Source organism: Pinus tabuliformis, chromosome 5_2, assembly GCF_031772625.1.
Source record: "Pinus tabuliformis cultivar Carrire ecotype Pingquan chromosome 5_2, CPIR1, whole genome shotgun sequence".
NCBI classification, from domain to species: Eukaryota; Viridiplantae; Streptophyta; class Pinopsida; order Pinales; family Pinaceae; genus Pinus; species Pinus tabuliformis.
In genome coordinates this window covers 879,830,992-879,857,657 of record NC_142306.1, presented here as the reverse complement: position 1 = coordinate 879,857,657, position 26,666 = coordinate 879,830,992, and the positions used below count along the sequence as shown (strand labels likewise).

The window sequence follows — 26,666 nt, the reverse complement described above, 5'->3', positions numbered from 1 at the left end:
TAATGGTTAAGAGCATGTGTTTCCTCGTAAGAGGTCACAGGTTCAAAACCAAAGGGGGGTAGAGTATGTATGCCTTCGTAGACTTAGCAGTCAAATCGCTGCGCGGAGGTGGGTCCCTTGTCCCACAAACAAGGGGGTCTCATACACCAATTTGGTGTCTGGCTTGGCTGTGACCTTAAAAATGGATATTATTATTATTATTATTAAAATAAATCTAAAATTTTTTTTTCATATACACATAAAAACAACCAAAAACTTCTCAAACTCATCTAAAAAAACCCAAAAAAACCCACATACACTCCTCAACTCAAAATAAACCCTAATATATATATATATATATATATATATATATATATATATAATTGTGATTTAAACAATGACTTTCACCATTTCCATCATTTAAAAAAAATCATCGCAATAAAACTATATAAATACTAATTACATTATTTTTCGATAATAAAAATTATTTATACTATAGAAAATTAATTTCATAAAACAACAACATCATACTTGAATTGACTTTAGATTTTTGTGATTCATACTAATTTATTAGTTGAATTGAATTTAGATTTTTGTGATTCATACTAATTTCGATAATTTTTTAGAGATTAATTATCTCATAAATTTATTTAAAAATCGGAATATATAACTTTCACGCGAAGAAAAAATTTCCATAATTATCACAGATTGACAGCAACCCCGTCCTCCCGACAACATTTCATCCGAGATCTCTTATAAAACAAATTTCCATCTCGCGCAGGAGATTCCCATGGTTCTTCCACGTGTCAGTAAGTGGGACCCACGGGCACGCAATTTTAAAAACACTATCCAAAACGCTTCATTATTTTAATCATTTTCACTGTTCTATTTTCGGACACGTAAACGTCATCCCCGCAGATACCGGATCCCGGAAATACTCGACGAACTGCCACGTCATCAATTTGCCAATAGCAAGAAGTTCCGGCGGAAATTACGGTGCCACGTATGCAGAAAAATCGCAGCAGAGTTGAAGACGAAGCAAAGTGTCCGAACAGAAGCCAAGGACGCAAAAAAGCAAAGGCGAAAGACGAAAGTCGTGAGGGGGCTGAATGGCAAGGGTTCTGATCTCGGGGCCTATTGATTGCCTGCCATCCATGTTTATCAACGACCGATGCAACTGCGGCAACAGGGTTTCGTGTTTCGTTCCCCATACCCCTATCGATCGCATTACTTGCCTAAACCTCCGGAACACAGACTCCTGGAGCCTAATTTCCGGGTAACATTAATTGATTCCCTTACATTTCAAGATTTTTCGTGAGATTTTGGAGTTTTCAGGATTCGCTTGGAAGTTTTTCCATGAAATTTTGTAGTATTTAGGTTTTCGTTACAAATATTTTACTTGGTTTTATCTGGATCTGATTTTCTCGGCCACTTTGTGATAAAGCGAGAATATCATCTGGGGTTTTGATGTGGCAGTGAAGAAAAATTAAAACAAGTTAAGATCACGGTTTGTTAGGCGAGGGTCTGTTTTCTAGCGTTATATGCTGTGTTAAAGGATTTCCATTCTTATAAGTATCGTACAACAGGTTCTTTCCTCGAAGCTTTTTTCTAGTTCTTTCCCGAGAATAATAAGTCTTCAGGTAAATGCAGGGGATTTCGTGCGTGATCAGAATTTTTCTGAGCTTCTTTTTAATGAATTAATTATTATTATTATTATTATTGATAGAATACTTTTATCATCAATGTCTGACAATAGAAGCATTTTATTCATGTGTTTTGTCTGTGATTTAAAGCCGACTTTGCGATTCTAGTTTCGACATTGGTTGGACGTGGATCGTATTGCACTTAAAGCTTTTTGACACTTTTTAGAAAGCTTTTGAGACCAAGATTGTACTACATGATGGAAAAAACTTATGCTTTGCCACACTTAAACAAAATCATTTAGTCACCGTCTTCAGATTTTTTTTTTGAGCCTTGTTTTTTTCCGGAAAAAAAGGAATTCCCTGGATTTCAAGCAATGGCAATTATATTTGCTGATATGGTAAATTTAATCGCCACAAATCTACATGACAGTTTTTGAACAATATATGAATCAAATATGGACATGTTTTGAACAATGGAGTATGTTTTATCATGATTTCAGTCATGATATTTAATCTAACATATTTTTGGATCAAATTTGAAGTCGTACAAATATTTGTATTATTGTTCTGTTAAAAATGTGAAGCTATAACAAAATTTGCTCAATTCTCTTTGCCAGAGTTTATGGTGATTTTTGTCCCTTTTTAATGGTTGTTTGTTTGTTTTAATTTAAATCCAAATTTCATTGTTGTCGAATTGGAACATGACCACAACCTGGGTGACCTAGAACAGAATTTTGTGCAAAGGTCATATGATTGCTGTGAAGAACTATTACTACAGTTCAGCTTAAGATAACTTTCCTTGCAGTGTTAAAGATCTGATTGAGCATAAACAACATAGAAGTTAGAACCCTTCGGCAGGCGTTTGTGTTATCACGCTTTCTGATCACCTTTGTCTATAGGATCTCGTTGGAACATTTTGTCCAATAATGTTGCCCTATGATCTACCATATCTTCTAATAGATTCCCAAATATGATAAAATTATCTGTTAGAAGTAGGTGCTGTAGCGGTGTGTCGTTTCTGTCTTCTGTCTTGTAGTTTCTGCATATGTTGCTGCTAGCACTGGTCCATATTAAACCTGCATCTTTTATGTGTGCTGAGAGGCATCAAATTTCTCAAGGTTTATATATTTATATTATTATCAACATCTTCTTGTGAATGTCAGATCTTAAGCTCTATGTATAATTCTGTGAGTATCAGAACTTAACTTCAATGTATAGTTCTGAAAATTCAATGTATAATTATAAAAAAACAGCATATAGAAACAATACAAAGTGTGGGTGGATGACCCCCTACTTTTACTATAGATGCCCCTCTCAGTGCGGTAAGCCAGGGAGGCTGTGTGCTTTTCATTTTCAACCATATTTTTGTGTTTGGACTTGTGGTTTCTTTCATTCTATGGGATTATCAGTGTTACTTAACTCATTCTTGTCTCCTTATTAATATTTTTCCATTAGGTTCTTGGTGATATTTTCTGATATATTTTAGGTTTTGTGTAATAGAAAACTGCTGAAAAATATTGAAAAGCATTTGCACAGTGTTAAATTTCAGGAGGCGAAAAGGTGGTGTTGAGATTGAAGCATTGAGTGGAACACAGTGCAAGGTTCAAATGGGGGAAAGGAATGGAGCGAGTGTGGACATTACACCTGATCATCTACTAGTCCTTGTTCATGGAATTATGGCAAGGTCCGAATTGCATCATTTATTTATTTGGGTGTGAGCTTTGGAAATTGTATTTACATAAAATGCAGTTCTAAACTTGACGTGAGAGATTTATGTTGCCAGCAGTGGAGTTATTTTCATGTTCTTTTACATATGTGAGATTTCTATGCTTGAAGATGTGTGACATGGTCCTTAAAAGATCGTCTTTAATATTTTATAATGAACTTGGTTTTCTCTGTGTTTAACAAGTAATTAATGTAAAGATACGTCTTTAATATTTTATAATGAACTTGGTTTCCTCTGTGTTTAACAAGTAATTAATGTAAAGCTACCGTCTAAAGCTGTTGTGCATTTTTTAGACTAATCACTTTCATATTGCTGTTAGCTGCAAAATTGTTAAGAGTGTTTTTTTTTTCAAACGTTTCAGCCCAAGTGACTGGAAATATGTAGAAGCTGAGCTGAAAAGGCGCCTTGGAAATCGATTCTTCATATATGGTATGCTATCCTGCAGTAGTTTACATTATTTACTATTTAGTGTACTTTATTTTTGCTTTTGGACCTAAGTTACTAGGACTCAGTCTTGTATCAACCAGATATAATGAAAAAACAGGATCCAGATACAGAAAAACAACATATATATGGATTTGATGAAGAAATGGCTTCCTGGACAACCTCCCTGATCTCCCCTGAAATCTTTGGATGGATGGAAATTGACTGTTAGCTGCTAAGGCGACTGGTAACCCCAGAGGACCCAATAGGAATGGATCCTGAGACGTGTTTGGACTTTGTACAGGGACATCTTAACATTCAAGCTAACCTTTTGGGCTAAACAATGTATGTGTATACAAAAACCCCAAGGTGTTAGCTCAACCAGTTGCCACCAACGTGCTGAGCATTTGGCTAGTTCCATGCTAACACAAGCCTGGTTCAGATCCCCTTAAGTGAGGTGCACTAGTGTATGTTAATAGATTTACTAGCGATGCCATCTTAGAATTTGTGGGGAAGTATCCCTTGGGTTTTCTTTACACATGCACACACATATAACCATGCATAATCATAAACAAGGGTAAGATATTCTTTAGGGCTCAAGACCATTCAACAATAAGGCTCGAAGCCATTACAATAATATACTCAATATGAGATCACATGTCACTTGCAAGGATTTAACCAGTGGGGGCGGGGATAACAATCTATCCTCCCAGCCACCTGAGATAAACCCAATTGATGGGTGGTTGGGAGGAATGATTGTTATCCTCTCCACCCAGATTCAAGTCTTTCAAGTGGTATGGTCAATTAAGTTTAGTCTGAGTGGTTAGGTGGAATCTTTGTCATCCTCCCCACCATTGATGTGACACTCCTAAGTGAGTATATATTGTGGACTGACCCAATATCAACAACCTCTCTCATGCTTTGGGGTTTTGAGGGAAGCCGATTTCTTTCCCCAGGCAATCCCCAATGCCCAAAAATTTATTCTGGAAAATATATAAAACCAAAAACCTTAGAATTATAACATGAATAGATTAACCAAAACATGTATTGAGACAATATATTAATTGAAATCCATTAATCTTAGGCCAACTTGACCAAGTGAAGTAAGGAGTAAAATCAATTCAAGGCACATTCCAAAATAATATGATACAAATATTGATAAAATCTGTTAACCTTAAACCAACTCAACCAAGTCAAAAGCAAGGAATAGATCAATTCAAGGCATGTTCTAAAATGACATAATACACATATTAATCAAAATCCATTAACCTTGGACCAACTCTACCAAGTGAAGAAATGAATAGATCCAATTCAAGGCATGTTTTAAAATGATATGCCGCATATATTCATCGAAATATATTAACCTTAGACCACCTAGAGGCTATATATTAATTAAAATTCACTAAGCTTAGACCAACACAATCAAGTGAAGCAAGGAATAGAACCTGCTGGCACACAATCTTGAATCCAAATATGAAAAATCCCAACTCTTTGGTGGAGACATGTACAACTTGGAGGATGGCCTTTGTCACCTCACCATCACTCTTTTGCATTTTAGACTAAGGAATTACCTAAGTCAATGGGGGGCTTCCCTATGGTTGCTAGGCTCTTTTCTTCTGGTATGAAATGAAGGTAAAGATAACTCTAGTGACAAATGTAACAAAGGAAATGGAAAGTTAAAATATTGGGAATAATGAATGAAAGAGGATCTAGTGTTTTATTCCTTGGGGTATGGAGGTCATGGATGCAATCTAAGAGGGCGTTTTACTAACTAGTAAACATGAGTTTACAAATATGGAGGGAAGGGTCTCACGATAAGAGCTCCACAACAAAGTAGTTTAGGTAATGGTTCAACCTTTTCTCGCAATTGGTCATGGGCGTTAAAACCCTTCTCTCTTGGTAGGTGCAAGCAAGTACTCATGAAGGGAGTTTTAATACTTTAAGTCCTTTCCAAGAAACAAAGTTTGTTCCTACCTCTAGTGTTTACACTTCAACTTGCAATCACAAACCTAGTACTAGATGTGTACCTAGAACATATTCCACATATAAAACATTACACAAACATGAAAAACCATAACTTACAACAAATACACAAACATGAAAAACCATAGCTTATAACAAAGTGCTCTTTTTTTGGTATCTAGAGGAATCGACAACTAAGTCGGTCTTGCACTTGCGTGATGGGTTCGATTTAGACCACTGCCATTATAACCTCTAGGTGTGTACATATGCCCTTTCCGCAAACACAGGTAAATCGGGGGAATTTTAATCTTGTACATAAAACTTCATTGTCACAGCGATCACTAATTGAACTGCCCCTCGGGGGCTATATCTTACAACAAAGTTACCTTCAATGCTTGGACCAACTTGCTCACAAGTTTCTTTCCACTTAGTCAACTCCCAAGTACAAAATGGAGAGTAGATCTCTTTATATAGATCAACTTTGCAAAAAGTAGGGATGAAGCGGGGACATTTTTTGGAAGCGGGGATGCGGAAGCGTCATTTCCCAAAAATCTAGGAAGCGAAGTGTCTACTATATATATTTTATATTTTTTGCATTTATATTAAAAAAACATCCCAAATTCAGAATTTGTTGTAGAAGACATGAAAACATGCATATTTTTTCATAGCTCAAGATAGATATGGCATCCTTTATTCCATTGTACATCAATGATTAATTACTCGAGCATCAACCATCTAGATTCTAGCAATTACACACATACATCAAATTTTTAAGCGTCTCATGAAACATAAAACATTTTGAAGATAAAATCATCAAACAATCAAGTAACTTATCTAGCAAGTGAGCAACTGTCAACATGAGTCATGTCCAAAATTCAAATAATAATGTTTAGAAAATAGGCCACTTGGCCACCACCAAGACTCAAGTACACACTGAACTAGGAAGAGTAAGACAAAAAAGTTCAAATTCACAACAAGACTACAAGTCTAATCTATATGACAAAAGTAGTAAACTGTGAATATATCTACTAATCTCTCCTCCTTCCATCACGAACAAGACGTGAGCCTCCACGTGGTGGCAATGAAGAAGATGGTGGCTTTGGAAGTTGTGGTAGTGGAACTAATGAAGATGAAGCCCCTATTGTTGGTGTTGAAGCATGGACCTTGAGAACCAAGTAGATGGGAGTGGCATCTCAACTTGATCATCATCATCCTGGATTAGAGCATCCTCCAATTGCTCTAATTGCAACACTCCATCCTCCAAGTTGGGATACTTTGGATTTCTGTCTCAAACCTTAAGGTCTTTATTAGTCTTTGCATCATCACATTAATGGGACAACAATCACAAGTTGTAGTGAACATAAGCAAAGCTCTTTGCCGGGTCTAAATTTAACCTGTTCCTTTTAACACTGTGGATGAAAGAATGAGAGCTCCAACAACTCTCTGCAGAAGAAGTGTTTATCACTTGTGATAGCTCCTTCGATGCCAAAGATTGTAGAAATGGAGTAGCACCTCCATGCATGTTCCACCACTCAAGAGAAGAAAAATTCCCTTGATCTCTAATTGCATGCATGCTTCCAAATGGACAAGTGCTAAGTGTATGGTTGCTCAAATGTTTCCGTAGCATGGCAGACTCCTCATCAGGGACTAATTTATCCAATGCTTTCATATAACCTTCTAGAACCTCTGGATCTAGGCGTGGCTTTTTCTTGCTCCTCCCAAGTGCTGGTATTGAAGGCCATGATGGATGATAATATTTAGGTGTGCTAAGGCATGCAATGGAACATTTAGCATATCCCATCGTTTTTCCACCTTTGCACAAATATAATTGTACAGGGTGATATCTCTAGGCTCAACAATGTCTTTAATCTGCCCCAACATGTTATCCATTTGCTCATACACCTCCCCAATTATTGGTTGATCTGAATCTACAAACTTGATCATGTAATAAATTGGTTTGGTGAATTGCAAAACACATTTAATTTGTGACCAAAAGTAACTGTCAAGAATAGTGTCCTTGGCTACTTTAGCACCATCTCTATTAGTTTTAATTTCCTCCCATGATTCAGAGGTCACCATATTAGTTAAAGCTTGTCTCACCTTCACTAGTCGCTTGAGGTAATAACTTGCAAATCTTGTTTTTGCAAGTTTAAGCAATTGCAACATGGAGTAAGTGCCATAAAAGTAGTTTACCCTTGTATGCCTTGTGATAAATTTATAGCCTGCTCATTAATCCATTCCACATTCTTTATGCTTCACAATATCATGCATCAAAAGGTTCAATGCACACCAAACACCCAGAGCAAAAGATGTGTGGATGAGTACGCTCAATAATTTTTCTTGCTGCCTTACACTTTGCTGCATTATTAGTGATCATTTGAACCACATTATTAGGACCAACATCTTTGATTGATTGCAATAAGAGATCTGCAATGTTTTGGGAAGTTGTACTGACGGAGGAGGAGTCATGACATGTAATAAACACTGCACCACCACTAGCAGAAACACCAAGAACATTTATCAAATGTTGGTTTCTAACATTTGTCCACCCATTTGATACAATGGATACCCCACAATCCACCCACTCATTTGCAAAACGTGTCAAAGATTTTTGAACCTTTGCTCTTTCTCTTTCTAATAATACTGTTCTAGCTTTCTCATAGTTGGGGCTTTTGTATCCTTTTGGGAATTCATTAATGGCCTAAACCATATCATGCCAATAGGGATAGTGAAGCACATTGAATGGTACACCGCAAGCACAATGAAACTAGACTATCTTTCCATCCAGATCATCCCTCCCAACAACATTTAGGAAATCCCCTATTGTTCTTCTACTTTCAGAGGTTGTAAAAGTACCTGTTGTCGCTCAGATTGTACAGGCACTGCAACAACGACTTAGGTTAGGGGCTGTCACCCTGATCCCCAACCTCTCTGTTCTAGCTGTCTCCCAACAACAGGCTATGGGGGGTGTTCCCTATGGAAATGTGAAGATGGAAGACAAGTTGGCAAGTAATGAGTTCGGGAGACACGATTGAGTGGCCTAACTACTTGGTTAATTTTAGCAAGATTTAAATATTAAATTAGATTTGAATATGAGACCAGTGCCTTATGGAGTCAAGTTTTTGCTTATTATTAATTAGATACCCAAGTAACTAGATGGACAATCATTGCTTGGATGCTTCACTAACTTATATGCTATGCAAATTCTAAGAACTAGGTGTGATGCAAGAAACTTGGTTACTTTTAATTATATGCCTATTTTAAGTGCAACCTTCCCCTTAACTATTTTGAAGCTAGTCTCCAAAGTAGGTTGTGGGAAAGAGGCCAACAGGAAGCAAGCAATGGCTTGATTAGCGATATCTTTTGTTAGGCTCTAGCCTCTCGATGCCTTCGGTGCTGCAGAAACTGTGGCTCTGACGACTACAAGGTCACCATGTTAACCACTAAAGAGTGGCTAAGCTCCTCAAGCTAGACGAGAAAGGTGGCCTTAAAAAGTCTATCAACCAAGCTTTTGCTTGGAGGTAAGCTATTAATGCAACTAGACTTAAAATGCTATGCAAGACGGATTGAGTGATTCTTAGGTTAGGATTGCTTAATGTTTAAGTACTTTTAGTGATGATTAGCCTTCAATTATGTCAATGAGTACTTATTACTGAAAATCAAAAGGCAGTCTTTTAACCACAAGAAGAATGTGCCAGCAGCAGCCAGTTTATCAAGTGCCAACAAGATACAAGAGACAATCTAGATCGATCTTACTCAATTAAGCTCATAGAGAAATGTCACCAATATGAGAGATATTACCCACAAGAGATATTAACCAATGAACCAAGACAATTGATCGAATGCAAGAGATAAATTTAATGCTCTTCACAATGGTTTATTGTCTTTCACAATAGATATCCAATTTTAAACAAGAACCATAAACCATAAACAATTAGAGCACTTATTTACTTAGAGCAATTAGTTAATGATTCTTTGTAGTCAATGCCCCATTAATGAAATTGCTCAAGGTTATATTGCTTAGGCAACCAATCTTAAACACAATTAACAATTAGATCCCAAAGTGACAAGATGCTAAAGCAACAGAAACCATTCAACAAGATGTGCTTAATGTCAATATCCACTTAGATGCTTCAAGAGATATTTACCAAGATAATGCCAAAGTTGCAATTAGATTTTTCAATGCCCACAATTATTAGATGGAGCAACCATCTAACAAGATCATGAGATTTAGAGATTTAGTTGTCAAGTGCTTTTAGAGAGTGATCTTAGTGTAAACTTTGAAGCTTAGGCAACTTACAACAAGCAAATGTGTTAGTGCTCAAATAGAAACAAATATCAATTTTACTTCAAGATTTAATGTTACCAATGCTAATTATGCTCAATACGCCATTAAACAATTCCAGAAGCTTTAATGAGCCACAATTAAAATCTTATGACAACAGTGAGTTACTTGTGAAAACAGTGAGCTACCAATGCAATAACTTGTGCCCAAAAATGTTAAACAATTTCTAGATGCCAAATCAAGTTTGTCAAACTAAAGTTTTAGATTCTTTAGCCCTTTATGATGTAATTATCAGAGTTATATCAGATCAGATCATACTAGTCAACAAATCAATTAGATCTATGCCAAAGAAACAATGCCCAATTCACAAAATGACTAGTAAATTTATACCATGAGTTTCTTAGTATATTTAGACAACTTATATGTGAATTTTAGAGCATTCAATTTTAAATTTAATCACTGTTATGAATGTATTAAGAGAGCTGTAGCAAACAGTGAGGAATAAAAAACCAAACCCTTAGGCCTTGGGGCCTAGAAGAAATTTGCCCAAATTCTCCAAAATTTTCCCAATGGGTATGCCACCTGAAAAACACAATTTTTCTGCCAATTTCTCTGCATAACCCAGCAATGAATTAGCTTTAGAAGTCAAGTGGCCAATCAGAGATGAATGAGGGCAAATGAGGGTCAATATGGGGGCCACAAGAGAAGGTAAAAGGCCTAATAGGCCTGCGTCTAGGGTCAAGAGGCCAGGTAGGCCCCACAACAAGCCCTGAAAGCTGCCGCTAGGCCTGAGGAAGGGGGCCGAGAAGCCCTAACGGGCTGTGGCTTGTGGCTGAGGCCTCAAAGAAGCCTGCAACAAAGGGTATAGGGGAGGCCGAGAGGTCTAAAGCCCACGACAAGGAGGGAAGAAGAGGGAAGGAGGGCTAGAAGAGGCAGGGGAGGAGAAATAAGGGGAGAAAGGAAGGACGAAGGAGGGATAAGGCCTGCGGCAGGCCTTAGGAAGGAAGGCCGAGGCCTCTAAGCCTTACGACCAAGCAAAGGAGGGCATGCCGAGAGGGCTAGGCCTACAAGGCCCTAAAACACCCATGACAAGGCTAGAACGGTAGGCTGAGGCCCTTAGAGGCCTACGACTAGCCCTTTGAAGCAAGAAAAGGTTGGCGCTGAGGCTTGGAAGGGTGAACAACTAGCTTGGAGGGGGATGTTGGTCTCAAGGCCCTAAAAAATTTGAAATCCTCGCCAAAAAAATTATTTTGCTTCAGATCGTCAATTTCATTGCAAAATCCTCAATAGCTGGGTCTGCAAAATTTCAGTGTTCCACGGGGACTCGCCCCCCCCCCCCAGGGGTCTAGTTTCCTCGCTCCCCCACGCTCCGGGGACTTGGGGATGAGTAGGGGACGTTTCCCCACGCCCCCAAAAATGAGGAAACTCAGGGGGATGTGCCAGGGAGTCGTTTCCCTTTCCTGAGGGGGCGTTTCCGAAAAAGGGGACGTGGGGGGGCGTGGCACACGTTTATGCAAAAAAAAACGATTTTAATTAACTTAACCCTAAAACTAATCTTTAATTAAACGTTAAACTAAGCGTAGGGTTTTGGAATTTAGCTGTTTCATGTTATAAAAACAGCAGGGTGAACACATAACAACACACACAGCCTTCCCGCGCTGTGTGTTGTTATTACTAAATCTGATCACTCCCATGCATGGAACCTCGATGGCATCTGTTGGAACATTGCAGATTGCAGAATGGACCCTTGATATGGCTATCACATTGGTAATGTGATTTGGTTATTTGCGGGAATTCTGGAGTGCACATATTAGACAGAATTGAAGACAGATCTTGAGGATTTCTATCACTATGAACCGTCGGCCCTCTGATTAGACAAATTCTGAGTTTGATCCAAACAAATTCATTTCTCTGTGGTTGCTGCTCAATATTACCCTACACATTCTGTGAGGAGATCATCCCTGAAGTAGTTACTCATCAATGCTTCTCTGCTTCTCTCAAAGCTCGGCTCTTCAAGATTCACTATGGATGATCAACATCAGAGGCTCCCTCTTGTGAAGAATTCAGTTTTTGACGATAAGAAATATTAGAAGGCAAAGAAGTTCAACATCAAATTAACTTGACTTTTGTGTGGCAGTGCTTGCTTTCTAAAAGACACACTGATCATGTTGAAGTATTTTTGATTTCTCTAAGTAAACCTAATTGGTGTCTTACAAGTATCTGTATAATCAAGTTACAGTAATCCTTGAGGTCATTGTAATTTGAATTTAAACAAGAGTTTCATGGTAAAGGAGCAGAAGCTGTAATGCATATAGCCAAATTGTCAGATATGGAAGCTACAGGTTTAGATTGCAGATTTTTGGAGTTATGATAGAAGTATGAGTAATGTTCTAGACACAAATGTGCATCAGTGGACAGAGGCATTAGCATCTTGTTATGCCATCAGAAGTCTGCACAACAGTCACTCTTCAACAAGGATACAATTGACAATAGAATTCACACGAGCATAACACAACACTGTTGTTTTGTATATCCTTGTAATTGATACTATGTACAGATGGGCAGAACTCACCAGTGATTATAGCAATTTGACCTAGAACTGAACAGAGTTGCCTTGATAACATATTGTTGAAGTTGCAGAGGACAGAAGTGTTAAGATTCTGAGATTAAGATCTTTTATTGATAACAGAGATGCAGGAAGAATAGATCTACAATGATCTTCTACAACGATATTGTTGAGGTTTGCTAGGTATTATCAGAACGCTGAAGATGGTGGTATTGCTGTCTTTGTATTTTGTTATAATGTATGATCATTGATGTATGATTATAAATTAGAATTTTAAATTTAGTATTTTATATGATATTAGAAATTTAGATAATGATATTCAGATCAATGATCATGCTTTGCAGCTTTTCAATTCAAACCAAATTGTCATAGTGGACTCAATTAATAAATTATATTTTATATTTATAAGTTTTTAAGACCCTGACGCCCGCCCACATTTCCTAAAAAATGGTGGGGAGCTTTTGCATAGGCCGCTCCCGCGCCCCCTCGCCCCCTTGTCCTGGAACCTTGGTGGAACATTGCAAAATTTTTAGAGGCTAGATCTTACCCTCAAGGGCCTAGATCTAGCTCTAATCCAACAATCTTCCTTTGATTTCACCTGCACAAATAAATTTACAAAAACCCAAAACCCCAATATATACAAAATTTTAAAATTCTCAAAATTGCAGAAAACCCCCGCTGCAAAACAAGAGTTAGAAAATAAAATAATTTACAAAATTATTATACAAAACATACTAGTGTACAATGCTTAGAATTTTTTTTGAGAATAGAAATTTCGTAGATCTTAGCAATGTCTAGATGTGTTTCAAAAAATAGATGTTAAACCATAGCCTTAGCGAAGTTAGAAAATCACATAAAATATTCAGAATCCAAACATAGTCAACCTGTGCCCACAATGTGTGAACTTGGAGCCCAAGGGCTGGGGAACTTGCAAATTCTGTATATTTTCTCAAGAATAAGAACATACAATGAATTAGATCACCTAAGATAAACCCAAAACATACCAATAGAATGTTCTTAGCATCTACAAATGAAATAACGGTTTAATTAATAACTTAAAACACAAATATATGAATGCCCATACCCAACACATACCACAAATCAATGAGACAAAGACACCATGAACTGCACCCCAAATTCTTTTATTATGATGATCAAACATTCCCAGCGGGACAATGGCCTTACACCAACTTTTACAAAGTTACATCAGAGTAGAGCTCCAGATCTAGATGAGAATAGAAGCAAAAAACCTTCTCTTTATAGAGAAATTCCTCCAAGTGGAAAATAACGGCTAGTTGGCTTGATCACCGTCAAAATAATATCGATTGTCGATAAATCTTTGATGATCTTTTAATCTCTACTGTTGATAAATCTTTGATGATCTTTTAATCTCTACCGTTGATAATCTTTTAATGTCTACCGTCGAAATAATTATTTGAGGAATTTTCGAATTTCTTATTAAAACCATTTTTTATTGGCTCAAGAATAATCATTTTGAGCTAATTTCCTAAAAAAATTGACTTTGACTTAACCACCAAGGGTCCATTTTTTCTTGAAATTTCCAATATCCCTTGGTGGGGGACCTCCAAAAATTAATTTATTTTAAGACCACGAATTTTTCCACTTGGAGAATTTAATTTATTTAATATTTTAAAATTTTGACTCTAATTAGTTAATTTTCTGGCCTAAGATTTAATTTTAGTTTTGCCAGAAAAATTAATTCATTGACACTTGAGGGGATTGATTGTTTTTCCGCCCTCAAATATTCTAACCATGGTGTCTAAGTACGAGGGGCCATGCATTAAAATATTTTTTTACATAAAATTTTACAAATTCAACCCTCAAAGGGAGAATCCCGTTCATTATAGACCCTCAGATAACTTACCTAATTCTGTAATACAATATGATTTAGTAGACCAAGTGACTTGTAATAAAATAATTTAACCAATTAGCTTAAATTATTTCCAGCTAAATTATTTCCAAATCACTTTTACAAAAGACACGACTAAAACACTAGGACTCACCTAAGACTTAGACGATAAATTCCACCCTAGCTTTGGGGTGAGGCTGGAGGGAAAAACTCTACCGATCATCTGTGTTTAGAAACACAGATAATTAGTGAGATGAAAAACCTTCTAGGATGAAATTTGCCACCAAAATAATAGGCTTACATAGGTTGTTACATACATGCATGGTCTTACTAACATCATTTACATTACAAATTTTGCAGAATGGGTTTACAATGACTCAAAAGATGATGGCTTATGATCCTTATCCTTTGAAAAATATGGTACAACTGCTTCCTTGGAACTTTGACAAAATGTGTGCAACAGTACCATGAGGAGATGACCTACCAAATCTAGAGGTTGCACTTGATTTAGAATGAGTTTTTTGTTTCTTGTATTTTTGTTGTGCAACTTTCTCTATTTGGATGTATTTTCTTCTTTGTTCAACTGGAACCTTTGGGCAAATTGCTATCCCCACGACACCCTTTTTGTCATCATTGTCCAACACCCCACAAAGATGCCTCCTCACACGGGTATATGAACCACTATATGGTTTTCCTCCATGACAACCATGAGGGCACAATAACTTATAACTTCCACCACCTTTTCCCCTTCAAGTTTGGTCACAAAATTCCACAAGGGTGTCAATGCAACTTTCCCCTCTAGCATTTCAATTTTTTCGTCATCCTCTTCCTCTTCAAACCCTTCCTTCTCATCATACATTGGGTCACTCATATGGGGACCACTATCCTCTTGTTCTTTTTCCTTTCTATTCCTACTCCCCCTTGCCATCATGAAAACCAAAAGTGGAATGATATATAGAAGCCAAAAGAACACCATTTTGGAATATGAATATAGATGGATAACTTGCAATGAAATGAGCAAGAAGAAAGAATGGGAAAGAGTAAGAGAGGGAGGAGAAAAAATACAAACAATGATAGAAAAATGAGGGATTTTGGGGTTTGCAACTTTGCACTTACCTCTTTAGCTCTTGTAGATGGAAGCCCTTCTTTACTTCTCCAAGCTCCTCCTCCTTTACTGCTCCTAGCTCCTCCTCCTTCACTCTTCCAAGCTCTCCTCGAGCCTCTCTTCTCTTCTCCAAGCTCTTTTCTCCTCTCTTCTCCAAGCTCTCCAAAAATACAAGAGTGAGGAAATGAGAGGGGAAAATGAACTTTATCCCCATTTATCATTTCCCTAACTCAACCTAAACCCATCCCAACTCAAGTTAGACAAAAAACAAAATAAAAAAAATATGAATTTTTTGGGTTGGCTGCACAGAATTTCCTGTTGTGCATTAGATTTGCTTGGGATCCGTACAGATTTGTGCCCGATCTGCCACAGATCCGAGGTTCCAAAATCTGGAACTGCAGATCGAGATCAGGCAGTGCCAGATTTTTGAACTATGAATTTGGCGGTGGATTCCGGTTTAGATTCAGGGGAGGGGCGTTTCCTGCAACACTGATATAGATGAAGGGCCTCACAAAGCCATGGGTAAAAATAGTGGGTGCCCTCAAAACAATTGACAAAAATCCATCTTCAGCTTGTGTGCCCTCCAAAACCATGGACAAAATAAGTGCATTGCTTAATGAAGTAATGTATCAGCGTTTAGTATGAGCTAGAAAATAGGATAACGATTTTCACATGATAATTATTCACTTTTAATGTAAACTCAACCATGAGAATAACACTTTTGACTTGAACAACTACTCCATATCAAATTTTGAACAAGATAAGGGAGTAGTGGCTCATATTTAATTGATTATGTTGATTCATATCATATGAGAAATAGAGTATCCCTTCCATGCTGGTGACACTATATGGTAGAAATTGTTGGCCATGTCTCATGGGATGAAAATGGGTTGAGTTTTGTGGAAGTGGTCCTGTCGAATGTGAGCTCAACTGGCTTGAAGTGGATTTATGTGATACAATTGAGCATGGTGTAAACTTGGTGTTTGTGGCTCCATGTAATCTTTTAATTTGTGCCTAGGTTGACTCATGCCCCCTATGATGTGTGATCGCCTTTTCAAATATAATAATATTATATGATGCACCCCTTTTGTGATATAAATTCATGCTCACCTTAGGCTATTGCATGGTGACATAGTGGTTCAACTTAGTTAAGGGGAGTGTTTCTGTCACACATGTCATTTCCTTTGATTTAGCCAAACCCTAATATAATTTTACTTTATATGTCTTCATGTCTTCATCATAGTTGAGGATGGTGGCCACTTTATATATATATATATATATATATGCCTTCATTAAAGTGCAAAGTAGTGGAGTGGCCCCTTTATAACAGTCTTGCCACCGCATTCATCAGAAAAACCAATTATTCCATGACCAAGCTTTCATACAAATATGTAGGGAAACATGAAGCAAGGAACTTAGCATTCATCATCCAACAAGCCCAACAAGTATGATTTTACCACTCATGGAAACATGCATGGTAACAAGACCAATTTAAGGCATGTTCGAAAGTGATATAATACATATAGTAATACAAATCCATTAACCTTAAATTGACTTTACCAAGTCATAATGTTAATTTTGCGTATGTTCTATGCTTAGAGAAAATTTACTTCAATTTTCCATATTATCTCAATGTCAATTCCAGATTAGCAATCACATTTAGCATGATAGTAAAATGTAGATAAAACATAAACATAAATCGCAGAAAACAAGCAAAGACAAGAGGACACAAGATGTGGCGCTAGCCAAGGACAAACCCCAATGTGGGGAACCCTTGATCAATTCTTCTTATGTTCTTCAATAGTTCAGTAGAGAGAGAGATAGTACATATACATCAGAAGTCAACATTTTGACTTGTCAAAATAAGAGCAGAGATCTTTTCTAAGAAGATGACACATGAGGTAGCAGATCTGAACCATGCTATACCCATCACTGTGCTGCACCCTGTTAAAATTTGGGTACCAGAGGACAAGTGGTTCCCTAAGGCTAGGGAAAGTGTCCAAATTTATTTTTTACTTTTCTCCTAAAGTGACTTTATAAGTGGTAAAGTCAATTTAATTTAGATGTGACTTTATAAGTTGTAAAGTTACATTCTAATTTAAAAGTGACTTTATAAGTGGTAAAGTTACATTTTAATTTAAAGGTGACTTTATTAAAGTCAATGAAGAATTAGAAAGTGAAAAAGTGACTATGGAAATAAAAGGCTAAGTGGGTCTTTATTTAAGTGGGTGAGTTAAAAAATAGAAAGTGAGAATTAAATGCACATTTATTCTCATCCCTAGATCTAAATGAATCTCAGCCATTAGATCTTAGGGTAACCCAAAAGGTCATTTAGAGAATAAAAGAAGAAGAGAAGAGGAAAAGATCATTAATTCTTTCATGAGCATTTGAGAGAGAGAGAAGAGAGAGCAAGGAGAAACTTTTTGAGTAGTGAGGAAGTGATAGAGAGCAGCAAGAATACATTTCAACAAATTTGGACAACAACATTTATTAGCACGCATCACAAGGCAAAAACCATACAACAGGAGAAAGACACAGAAATCGAGGAAGAGGGACAACACAAAAATTAAGGAAGAGGGACAGTAGCAAGGGCACAAATTTTGAGGCAAGTTTTGGGCACATTTTTCGAGGTAGGCCGTACAACATTTAATGCTGTAAAAATTTTTGTTTTCGCTGTTTGCTTGTTGGCACAATTTTCGAGGCGGAGTGCAAACACAAAAATCGAGATAAGTTGTAATTTGTGGTTGTTGGAATTTTTATTGTGTATTTTAGTTTCTCTGTAAAAGCATTTTTAGAAATAAAAAAGAGTTCTCAAACTGGTTTTCCCCGAGCGTTGTAGGGGGTTTTCCTAGGGTTACATTGACCAAAAATCACTATGTTATTTTCTTTGTGTGGCTGTCATAATTTTGCTGTGTTTTATTTTTGCAATTTCAGCAGTTGTGAAATCTCTAAATTTGTGTTTTCAGAAAAATAGTCATTTCCAGATTTTAGAATTTTTATCATGCTTGGATTTAAAACTAAATGCATGGAGTGATAAGGAAAATTGATAACCGGAGTGGGGGTTGAAATTTCTTCATGGTATCAGAGCTTGGTTGGCTGAAAAGTGCAGTTTGGGACAACAAAGTGAAAATTACAGCAAACTGATTTTTACACAGAAAACAAAATTTTTTATCACAGATTTAAAAATTTTAGTTTGTTAGGACAGTGAAACATGTCTTTGGGTTTGAGAGTTGAAGACATGTTGGATGGTAAAACAACTACAGTGCATGGAATGAGAGAATCCAAAGCACCTTTGAGGAAGCAGAAGTTAGGGGCATTATGGTAAATACCACACAGAACCTAGTAGTAGTACCTACTGACCCTGTACAGTTGGCAGAGTTTAACAAAAAGAATGCTAAGGCAAAAAGATTGATTTTGGAAGGAATCAAAGACCATGTCATTCCTCATGTGAGAGGAAAGACTTATGCATAGGAGATGTGGATAGCCTTGACCAGTCTTTACCAGAGTTCAAATAAAACCAGAAAAATGGTCCTAAAGGAGAATCTGAAGGCTATTAAAATGGCTAATACTGACAGGGCTACAACATACTTCACAAAGATCACTTTAGTGAGAGATGAGTTGGCAGCCGTAGGTGAGATTACTGCACCCACTGAATTGGTGAGGATTGCTTTGAATGGTCTTCCCAAGACTTGGGAGAATTTTGTGGATGACATTGTTGCACGGGAAAACCTTCCCAATTGGGAGAGGTAGTGTGATGATTGCATTCAGAACGAGATCAGAAAGAACCATCTTGGGGTAGCCAAACAGGTGGAGGAGGATGACAATGTGGCATTGTTAGCAAGAGGCAAGAAGGGCAGAGCAAAGAAGCAAGCTTCCAATAGTGGAGGCAAAGGTAAAGGCAAGCAACAAAACAAGGAGGACTATTCCAAAGTCAAATATTGGAATTGTCAAAAGTTGGGACACTATGCTGTTGTGTGTCTGGAGAAGAAGAACAAAAAAGGGAGAGATAAACCCATGGCAGCTTCTGCAGAGATAGAGCTTCTCAGAGAGCTTTGATCGGGAGTTTGGGTTCATAGCTTGTGAGGCCACTAGTGCAGGATCACTTGCCATACAGGTCCAGAGGGAGTTTACATTCCCCGCTACTATCAGAGCCTCTTCTAGCGTTTGGTATGTTGACAGTGGTGCTTTTCGCCAAATGACAAGAGTCAGAGAGTACTTCTCAGAGCTTTCAGAGGGTGATACTGATATGGAGGTAGTACTTGGTGATGACAACATTGTTAGAGCAGTCGGTGTGGGAACATTGACATTTGATAGGGGACCCAAACCTCCCTTGAAAGTGTTAGGTGTTCTGTATGTGCCTGGAATGAAGAAGAACCTGATATCTGTGTCAACACTTGAGGACAGAGGGTATGATGTGTTGTGCAGGAGAGGGCAGGTGCTTATATATCCTAAGGGAACTCCAACTTCTTTAGCTAGAGAGATTGGTGTGCGCCATGCCAAGGTGTACAAGTTCTCATTCCGGCCCATGATGGCATTGAGTAGCAGCACCTGAGACAGGACCAACAACAGATCTAGCAGTTCAGAGTTGTGTGAGATTTGGCACCGCAGGATGGGGCACATGTATCATGGGGCCTTGACCACATTGCGGGAGATCACCACTGGTGTGCCAGATTTCAGTTCTGATCACCTTGATGTATGTAGAGGATGTGCTATGGGGAAGTTTACTAGATCCCCTTTTCCCAGCAGTGACAACAGAGCAACCGGGACCCTTGACTTGATTCATATCGATGTGAGTGGTCGGATTTCTCATGTATCCTTGAGTGGCTATGAGTACTATGTTTTATTTATTGATGACCACTCCAGGGAGACCTAGATTTATTTCTTGAAGACCAAGAGTGAGGTCTTCAAGCGGTTTCAAGAGTTCAAAGCTCTTGTGGAGACCCAAATAGGAAGGAAGATCAAGGTCCTCAGGTCGGACAATAGAGGGGAGTATACCCTTGGTGAGTTCGTTGATTTTTGTGCTCAGGCGGGCATTAGGAGGGAGTTCACAGTTCCTTACTAACCCTAGTAGAATGGGGTTGCAGAGAGGAAAAACAGATCCATTGCAGGTGCTGCCAAAGCCATGCTTCATGATCAGGGGTTACCTTTATTTTTGTGGGCAGAGGCCTGCAACACTACTGTGTACTTGCAGAACAGGAGTCCACATCGTGCCTTGGGGAATGTGACTCCGGAGGAGGCTTTTTCTGGGAAGAAGCCTGATGTTGGGCACTTTCGTATCTTTGGGTGCCTTACATATTCCTATGTCCCCAAGGAGAACAAGACCAAGCTAGAGCCCACTGCAAACAAGGGCATCTTTGTGGGTTATAGCGAGACCTCGAAAGCTTATCAGATTTATATTCTTGCGCAGAGGAAAGTGGTTGTCAGGTGGGATGTGAAGTTCGAGGAGGAGAGAGCTTTCAGGAGGTCACAGGAGTTAGAGTATCCAGAGTCACTAGACCCTCAGGAGCAGCTGAGTCAGTCACAGGGATCCAGTGGTCAGGGATCAAGAGGTATATCGAGTACAGTGTTAGGTCCATCAGTGAGCAGTGGCTCCCAGAGTCAGGTGGGTGGTTCTTCGGGCAACATGCAGGGCAGTTTGTAGAGCAGTTCACAGGGTAGTCCACTAATGGACAGTTCGCACAGTACTTCAACATCTACAGGCACAGATTCAGGCATGAGGTCAGTTGGCAGGTCTTCAGGAGTTTAGGCTTCTGATGATGATGAGGATTCTTTCACTCTGATGGGAGAAGTATGCTCAGGGAAGAGGAAGCCCAAGTGGCTTCAAGATACCTTGCACAAGGCCACATCAATTACTGGTCCAAAGAGACAGGTTAGAGAGAGTAAACCACCTGAGCGGTTCTGTAGTTACATGGCATTGGTTACAAGCATTGTTGACTCCAAAACTTCTAGTTATGAGGAGGCAGCCAACCAGCAGGTCTGCAGAGAGGTCATGATGGAGGAGTATTCTTCTATTATGAAGAACGATGTTTGGGAGGTAGTGCCCAGGCCCGAAGGTAAATCAGTTGTTACTTTCAGAGGGCTCTACAAGATAAAGCATGCTGTAGATGGCAACATCGAGAAGTTCAAGGCTCGATTTGTGGCTAGAGGGTTCTCACAGGTAGAGGGAGTTGACTATGAGGAGACCCTCGCTCCCGCAACTCTGTATACATTTATTCGCTCCATTATATCGATTGCAGCAGAGATGGGTTGGAAGATCCACCAGATGGATGTGAAGACCTAATTTCTCTATGGCTTCATTCAGTAGGAGGTTTATATTGAGTAGCCGCAGGGCTTTGAGGTGCATGGGAAGCAGTCCCATGTATGCAGATTGAAAAAGGCACTCTATGGCCTGAAGCAAGCTCCTAGAGCTTGGTACTCTAGGATTGATACATACTTGTAGCAGTTGGGTTTCACAAAGAGTGAGGCTGATCCGAACCTATACTTCATTGTGGTGGGTGAGGAGCCTCTTATTATGGTGTTGTATGTTGATGACTTGATTATCACTGTGCAGAGAGACTCATTGAGGGCTGCAAGAGAGATCTTGCTTCAGAGTTTGAGATGAAGGATATCGGCTTGATGCATTATTTTCTGGGATTGGAGGTGTGGCGGGAGGAGGGGCATTTCTTCCTGGGACAAGGGAAGTACATTGTGGATATTCTTAGCAGATTTCACATGGAGGACTACAAACCCATGTCTACACCTATGATCACTAACTGGAAGAAGCTTCACGCTTCTGATTCCAAGTTGGTGGATCCTACTCTATACAGACAGTTGATTGGTTGTTTGATGTATTTGGTCAACACTCGACCAGATATATGTTTTGCAGTTAACACTATGAGTCAGTTCATGTGTGAGCCCAGGAGAGTGCATTGGGTGGCTGCAAAACACATTCTTCGTTACTTGTAGGGGACAGTGGATTTTGGTCTGGATTATAGACAGGGTGATGGAGTGAGACTAGCAGGGTACACAGATTCAGATTGGGCAGGTTGTGCTTCAAATAGGAAGAGTACTTCCGGGTGTTGTTTTGGGTTGGGTTCGGCAGTTGTGTTGTGGATCAGCCAGAAACAACAGTTAGTTGCATTGAGCTTAGTTGAGGTAGAGTATATGGCTGCTAGTTTGGCTAGTTGTGAGGCCATATGACTTTGCAAGATGTTGTTTGGTCTATTTGGTTAGGCATTGAGAATTAAATGCACATTTATACTCATCCCTAGATCTAAATGAATCTCAGCCATTAGATCTTAGGGTAACCCAAAAGGTCATTTAGAGAATAAAAGGAGAAGAGAAGAGGAAAAGATCATTAATTCTTTCATGAGCATTTGAGAGAAAGAGAAGAGAGAGCAAGGAGAAAATTTTTGAGTAGTGAGGAAGTGAAGGAGAGCAGCAAGAATACATTTCAGCAAATCTAGACAACAACATTTATTAGCACGCATCCCAAGGCAAAACCGTACAACAGGAGAAAGACACAGAAATTGAGGAAGAGGGATAGCACAAAAATCGAGGAAGAGGGACAATAGCAAGGGCATGAATTTTGAGGCAAGTTTTGGGCACATTTTTTGAGGCAAGTCGTACGACATTTAATGCTGTTTTATTGCTGTAATTTTTTTTGTTTTCTCTGTTTGCTGATTGGCACAGTTTTCAAGGTGGAGTGCAAGCACGAAAATCGAGATAAGTTGTAATTTGTGGTTGCCGAAATTTTTATTGTGTATTTCAGTTTCTCTGTAAAAGCATTTTCAGAAATAAAGAAGAGCTCTCAAACTAGTTTTCCCCAAGAGTTGTAGGGGGTTTTTCTAAGGTCACATTGACCAAAAATCACTCTGTTCTTTTCTGTGTGTGGCTGTCATAATTTTGCTGTGTTTTATTTCTACAATTTCTAAATTTGTGTTTTCAGAAAAATATTCTCATTTCCAGATTTAGAATGTTTATCATGCTTGGATTTAAAACTAAATGCATGGAATGATAAGGAAAACTAATAACTGAAGTGGGGGTAGAAATTTCTTCACACCCATCATACCATGCTGCATCCATCATCACTGTGCTGCACCTTATCACTATGCTGCACTCATCATCACCATGCTACATCCAACAGTGTACTGCATTCATTATCAGCACACTGCACTCAACAGTGTGCTGCATTCATTATCAGCACATTGCACTCAACAGTGTGCTGCATTCATTATCACCATGCTGCACTTATCATTATGCTGCACCCAACATACTTGTGCTGCACTTCATTACACTATCTTGCACTTATCATCACGCTGCACTTACATCATGCTGCACTTCATTACACTATGCTGCACCCATCATGCTGCACTTACATCATGCTGCATCCATCAGTGCACTTATCATTATGCTGCACCCAACATACTTATGTTGCACTTATCATTATGCTGCACCCATCATGCTTCACTGCAATACATCCCACAGACCATCTGGCCTTCATACAGTCTTTCAAGGAACGCAACATTGTAGGATTGCTTACTACACTAGCTCTCTGACTTGATAATGTAGCCCTTAGACAACCCTTGAAAACCTTTGCTGCTAGCTATGGCTTGTGGCCTAGCTCAGTAACAAGATAAGCATATGGACAACGAACAACATTATCAATGGCTGTCAATACTTATTGATTTACATATGCTATTAAGCTTTTCAACATATAACAACGGCTTCCTTACTTGACCGAAGCATACAATATAAGACCCCTTCTGATGCTGCGTCTAAGGTCTCTTGACTGCGGATTAAGGGCTAGATAAACAACAGCTAGGGCAGCATTGTAGCTACGGATTAGGGCCTATATTGGCCGAGTATAAAACTCTTAGCTGTGTATTAGAGCCAGCTTAGGACAACGAATATGGAGCTCCTTCCTTGACAACGAAGAGCCCTCTTTATTTATCTACGGCTAGGGTATAGGATTGCGTCTAACTGTCTTAGAAGAGGACTATAGAGAGGGCTCTTTTGGAGCATTGTATGGCAATGTATAAAGGCTTCCTTAAAGCTCCTCCTTGTTGCATAGAAGGTTCTCCTTTAGGACAGCGTAGAGACCTTCCTTAGACTCCTCCATGACCGTGTTAAGGGCTGTCCTCCATGACAATGTTAAGGTTACTCCATTGACTGCGTTAGGACTTTCATATTAGGGCAGCGTAGAGCCTATCTTCATAACTGTGTTAGGCCTTCATCTCCATGCGAGTGTTAGGAGCTAGGGCATCTTCTTCTAGGGCAGTGTATACTCTTAGGGACTCTTCCTTCCACTAAAACCCAAACAAGTGGAGAGGAAGAGATCACAAGAGGTGTGAGTGTGTGTTTCAAATGACTTGTAAGGCACCTCTTTTTATAGTAAAACGTTGAGGATAGATTGGGGCAATTTGGTTGCTGGCCAACCTTGACGAATTGTCGCATAACACAAATAAATTCATATATCCATGAATACATGTTGGAATCGGATGATCTTTAGATCAATCCTACACCTCTCGACGAGAAGAATCCAAGAAAAATATCAGCTGCCATAAATAAGAAGGTCCACATGGAGTTTGGCCCTAGTTGCCAATTTTAACACAAAGCAATGAATAGAGCCAATTCAAGGCATGCTAAAAAATGATATAATACATAGAAGAATTAAGATCCATTAATATTAGACTAACCTTGACCTGCTTAGAAACAATAATTTTAAGGTTTTCTTCTATATATTTCAAGAAAACCCAAGGAGCGCTTCCCCACATTTGTGGATGGGCACCCCTAGTAAACTTGTCGATGTAGATTAGTGCGTCAAGACTCAAAACCATGGGGATTCAAAATGGGCACCTCCTAGCATGGAACTAGCCAAATGCTAAACAACATTCGTGACAATTGGTTTTACATATATATAAAACCACAAACTAGGAGCATAGAAAATTTAGATTTCAAGAATCCATACCATTCATAACTTTGAAAATATGTCTTGTTGACCACTACGTGTCAAGGACCCATAGTAGTACACCCCCTTTTTTCGCAAAAAGGATAGCGCCTAATCGATGTGTTCACATTGTCCAGCTATCATCATCAGCCTGACTTCCAAGATGTTACGTAAACCCATTCTGCATGTGTATAATGTAAATAATCTCAACAGACACGTGTCATGTATGTAACGACCTAGGTAAACGTACCTTTCTAGTGATGATCTCCATTCTAGGGGGTTTTTCATTTCAATGATCCATTTTCCGATGGTTGACAAAGTTTTTCCCTTCAGTTTTACCTCAAAGCTGGAATGAGTTTTGTCGCTAGGATCTTAGGCAAGTCCTAGTGTTCTAGATCGAGTCTACGTAAAAGTGATTTGGGAATAATCCCAACTATTTGGTTAGATTATTTTATTACAAATCGCTTGGTTTGCTGGATTACATTGGTGTCACACAACTGGGTAGTTTGTGAGGGTCTATTACAAATGGGTTTTCCCCCTTGTGATGTAAAAAATATGTAAATCATGATGTAAAATCTCTAGTGCATGGTCCCTCATAATTAGAAAACCATGGCTAAACATTTGAGGGTTGGAAAAATAATTTATCCCCTCATAGGTTAATTAATTAAATTTTCTGGCCCAAAATTAATTAAAATTCTAAGCCAAAAATTTAATTAATTCTAAGTCCTAAGTAAATTTAAATTCTCCAAAGACAAAATTCGTCGGTATTAAAAAATTAAATTTTGAGGTCCCAAGACTAAGATAAATTAATTATTTTGATAAATTTTAAAGGGGGTTAAGTCAAAGTCAATTTTTTGGGAAATTAACTCAAACTCTATTTTTGAGTTAAATTTTTTTTTTAAGCTTGGTAGGACTACATCTTCATCATGTTCGACTTCTCAACCAGATCGGGGGGATAACACAAGATTTGAACCCAACGCTTCCGGTCCAATTAGGCTTCATTTCCACGACCATTGCCAATTGAGCTATCCCAAGTGGACTTATTTTTGTGTTAATTATAATGCATTTAAATGAAAAATTTGATTTTCCTCAAAAATAAAATATTTCAACGAATGAGATTAAAAGAAATTTTGATCTTAATCAAATGGTCGAGATTACTTTGACAAGGATCACTCGAAC

General features: G+C 38.5%; 1 protein-coding gene across 2 annotated transcripts in view; it reads left to right on the top strand.

Annotated features, from left to right (window-relative positions):
* Positions 1-994: 994 nt before the first annotated feature.
* Positions 995-26,666, top strand: part of LOC149162116 (Hydrolase-like protein family) — a 118,747-nt gene continuing 93,075 nt past the window's right edge. Inside the window, exons 1-3 of one of the 2 annotated variants that reach the window (XM_089437146.1) lie at positions 995-1,255; positions 3,172-3,306; positions 3,710-3,777. In XM_089437146.1, the coding sequence (XP_089293272.1) occupies positions 1,089-1,255; positions 3,172-3,306; positions 3,710-3,777 (370 nt within the window). In that variant the 5' untranslated portion in view covers positions 995-1,088. Of the gene's footprint in view, positions 1,256-3,158; positions 3,307-3,709; positions 3,778-26,666 lie in introns of both variants that reach the window. The other variant, XM_089437147.1, reaches the window with a different exon arrangement.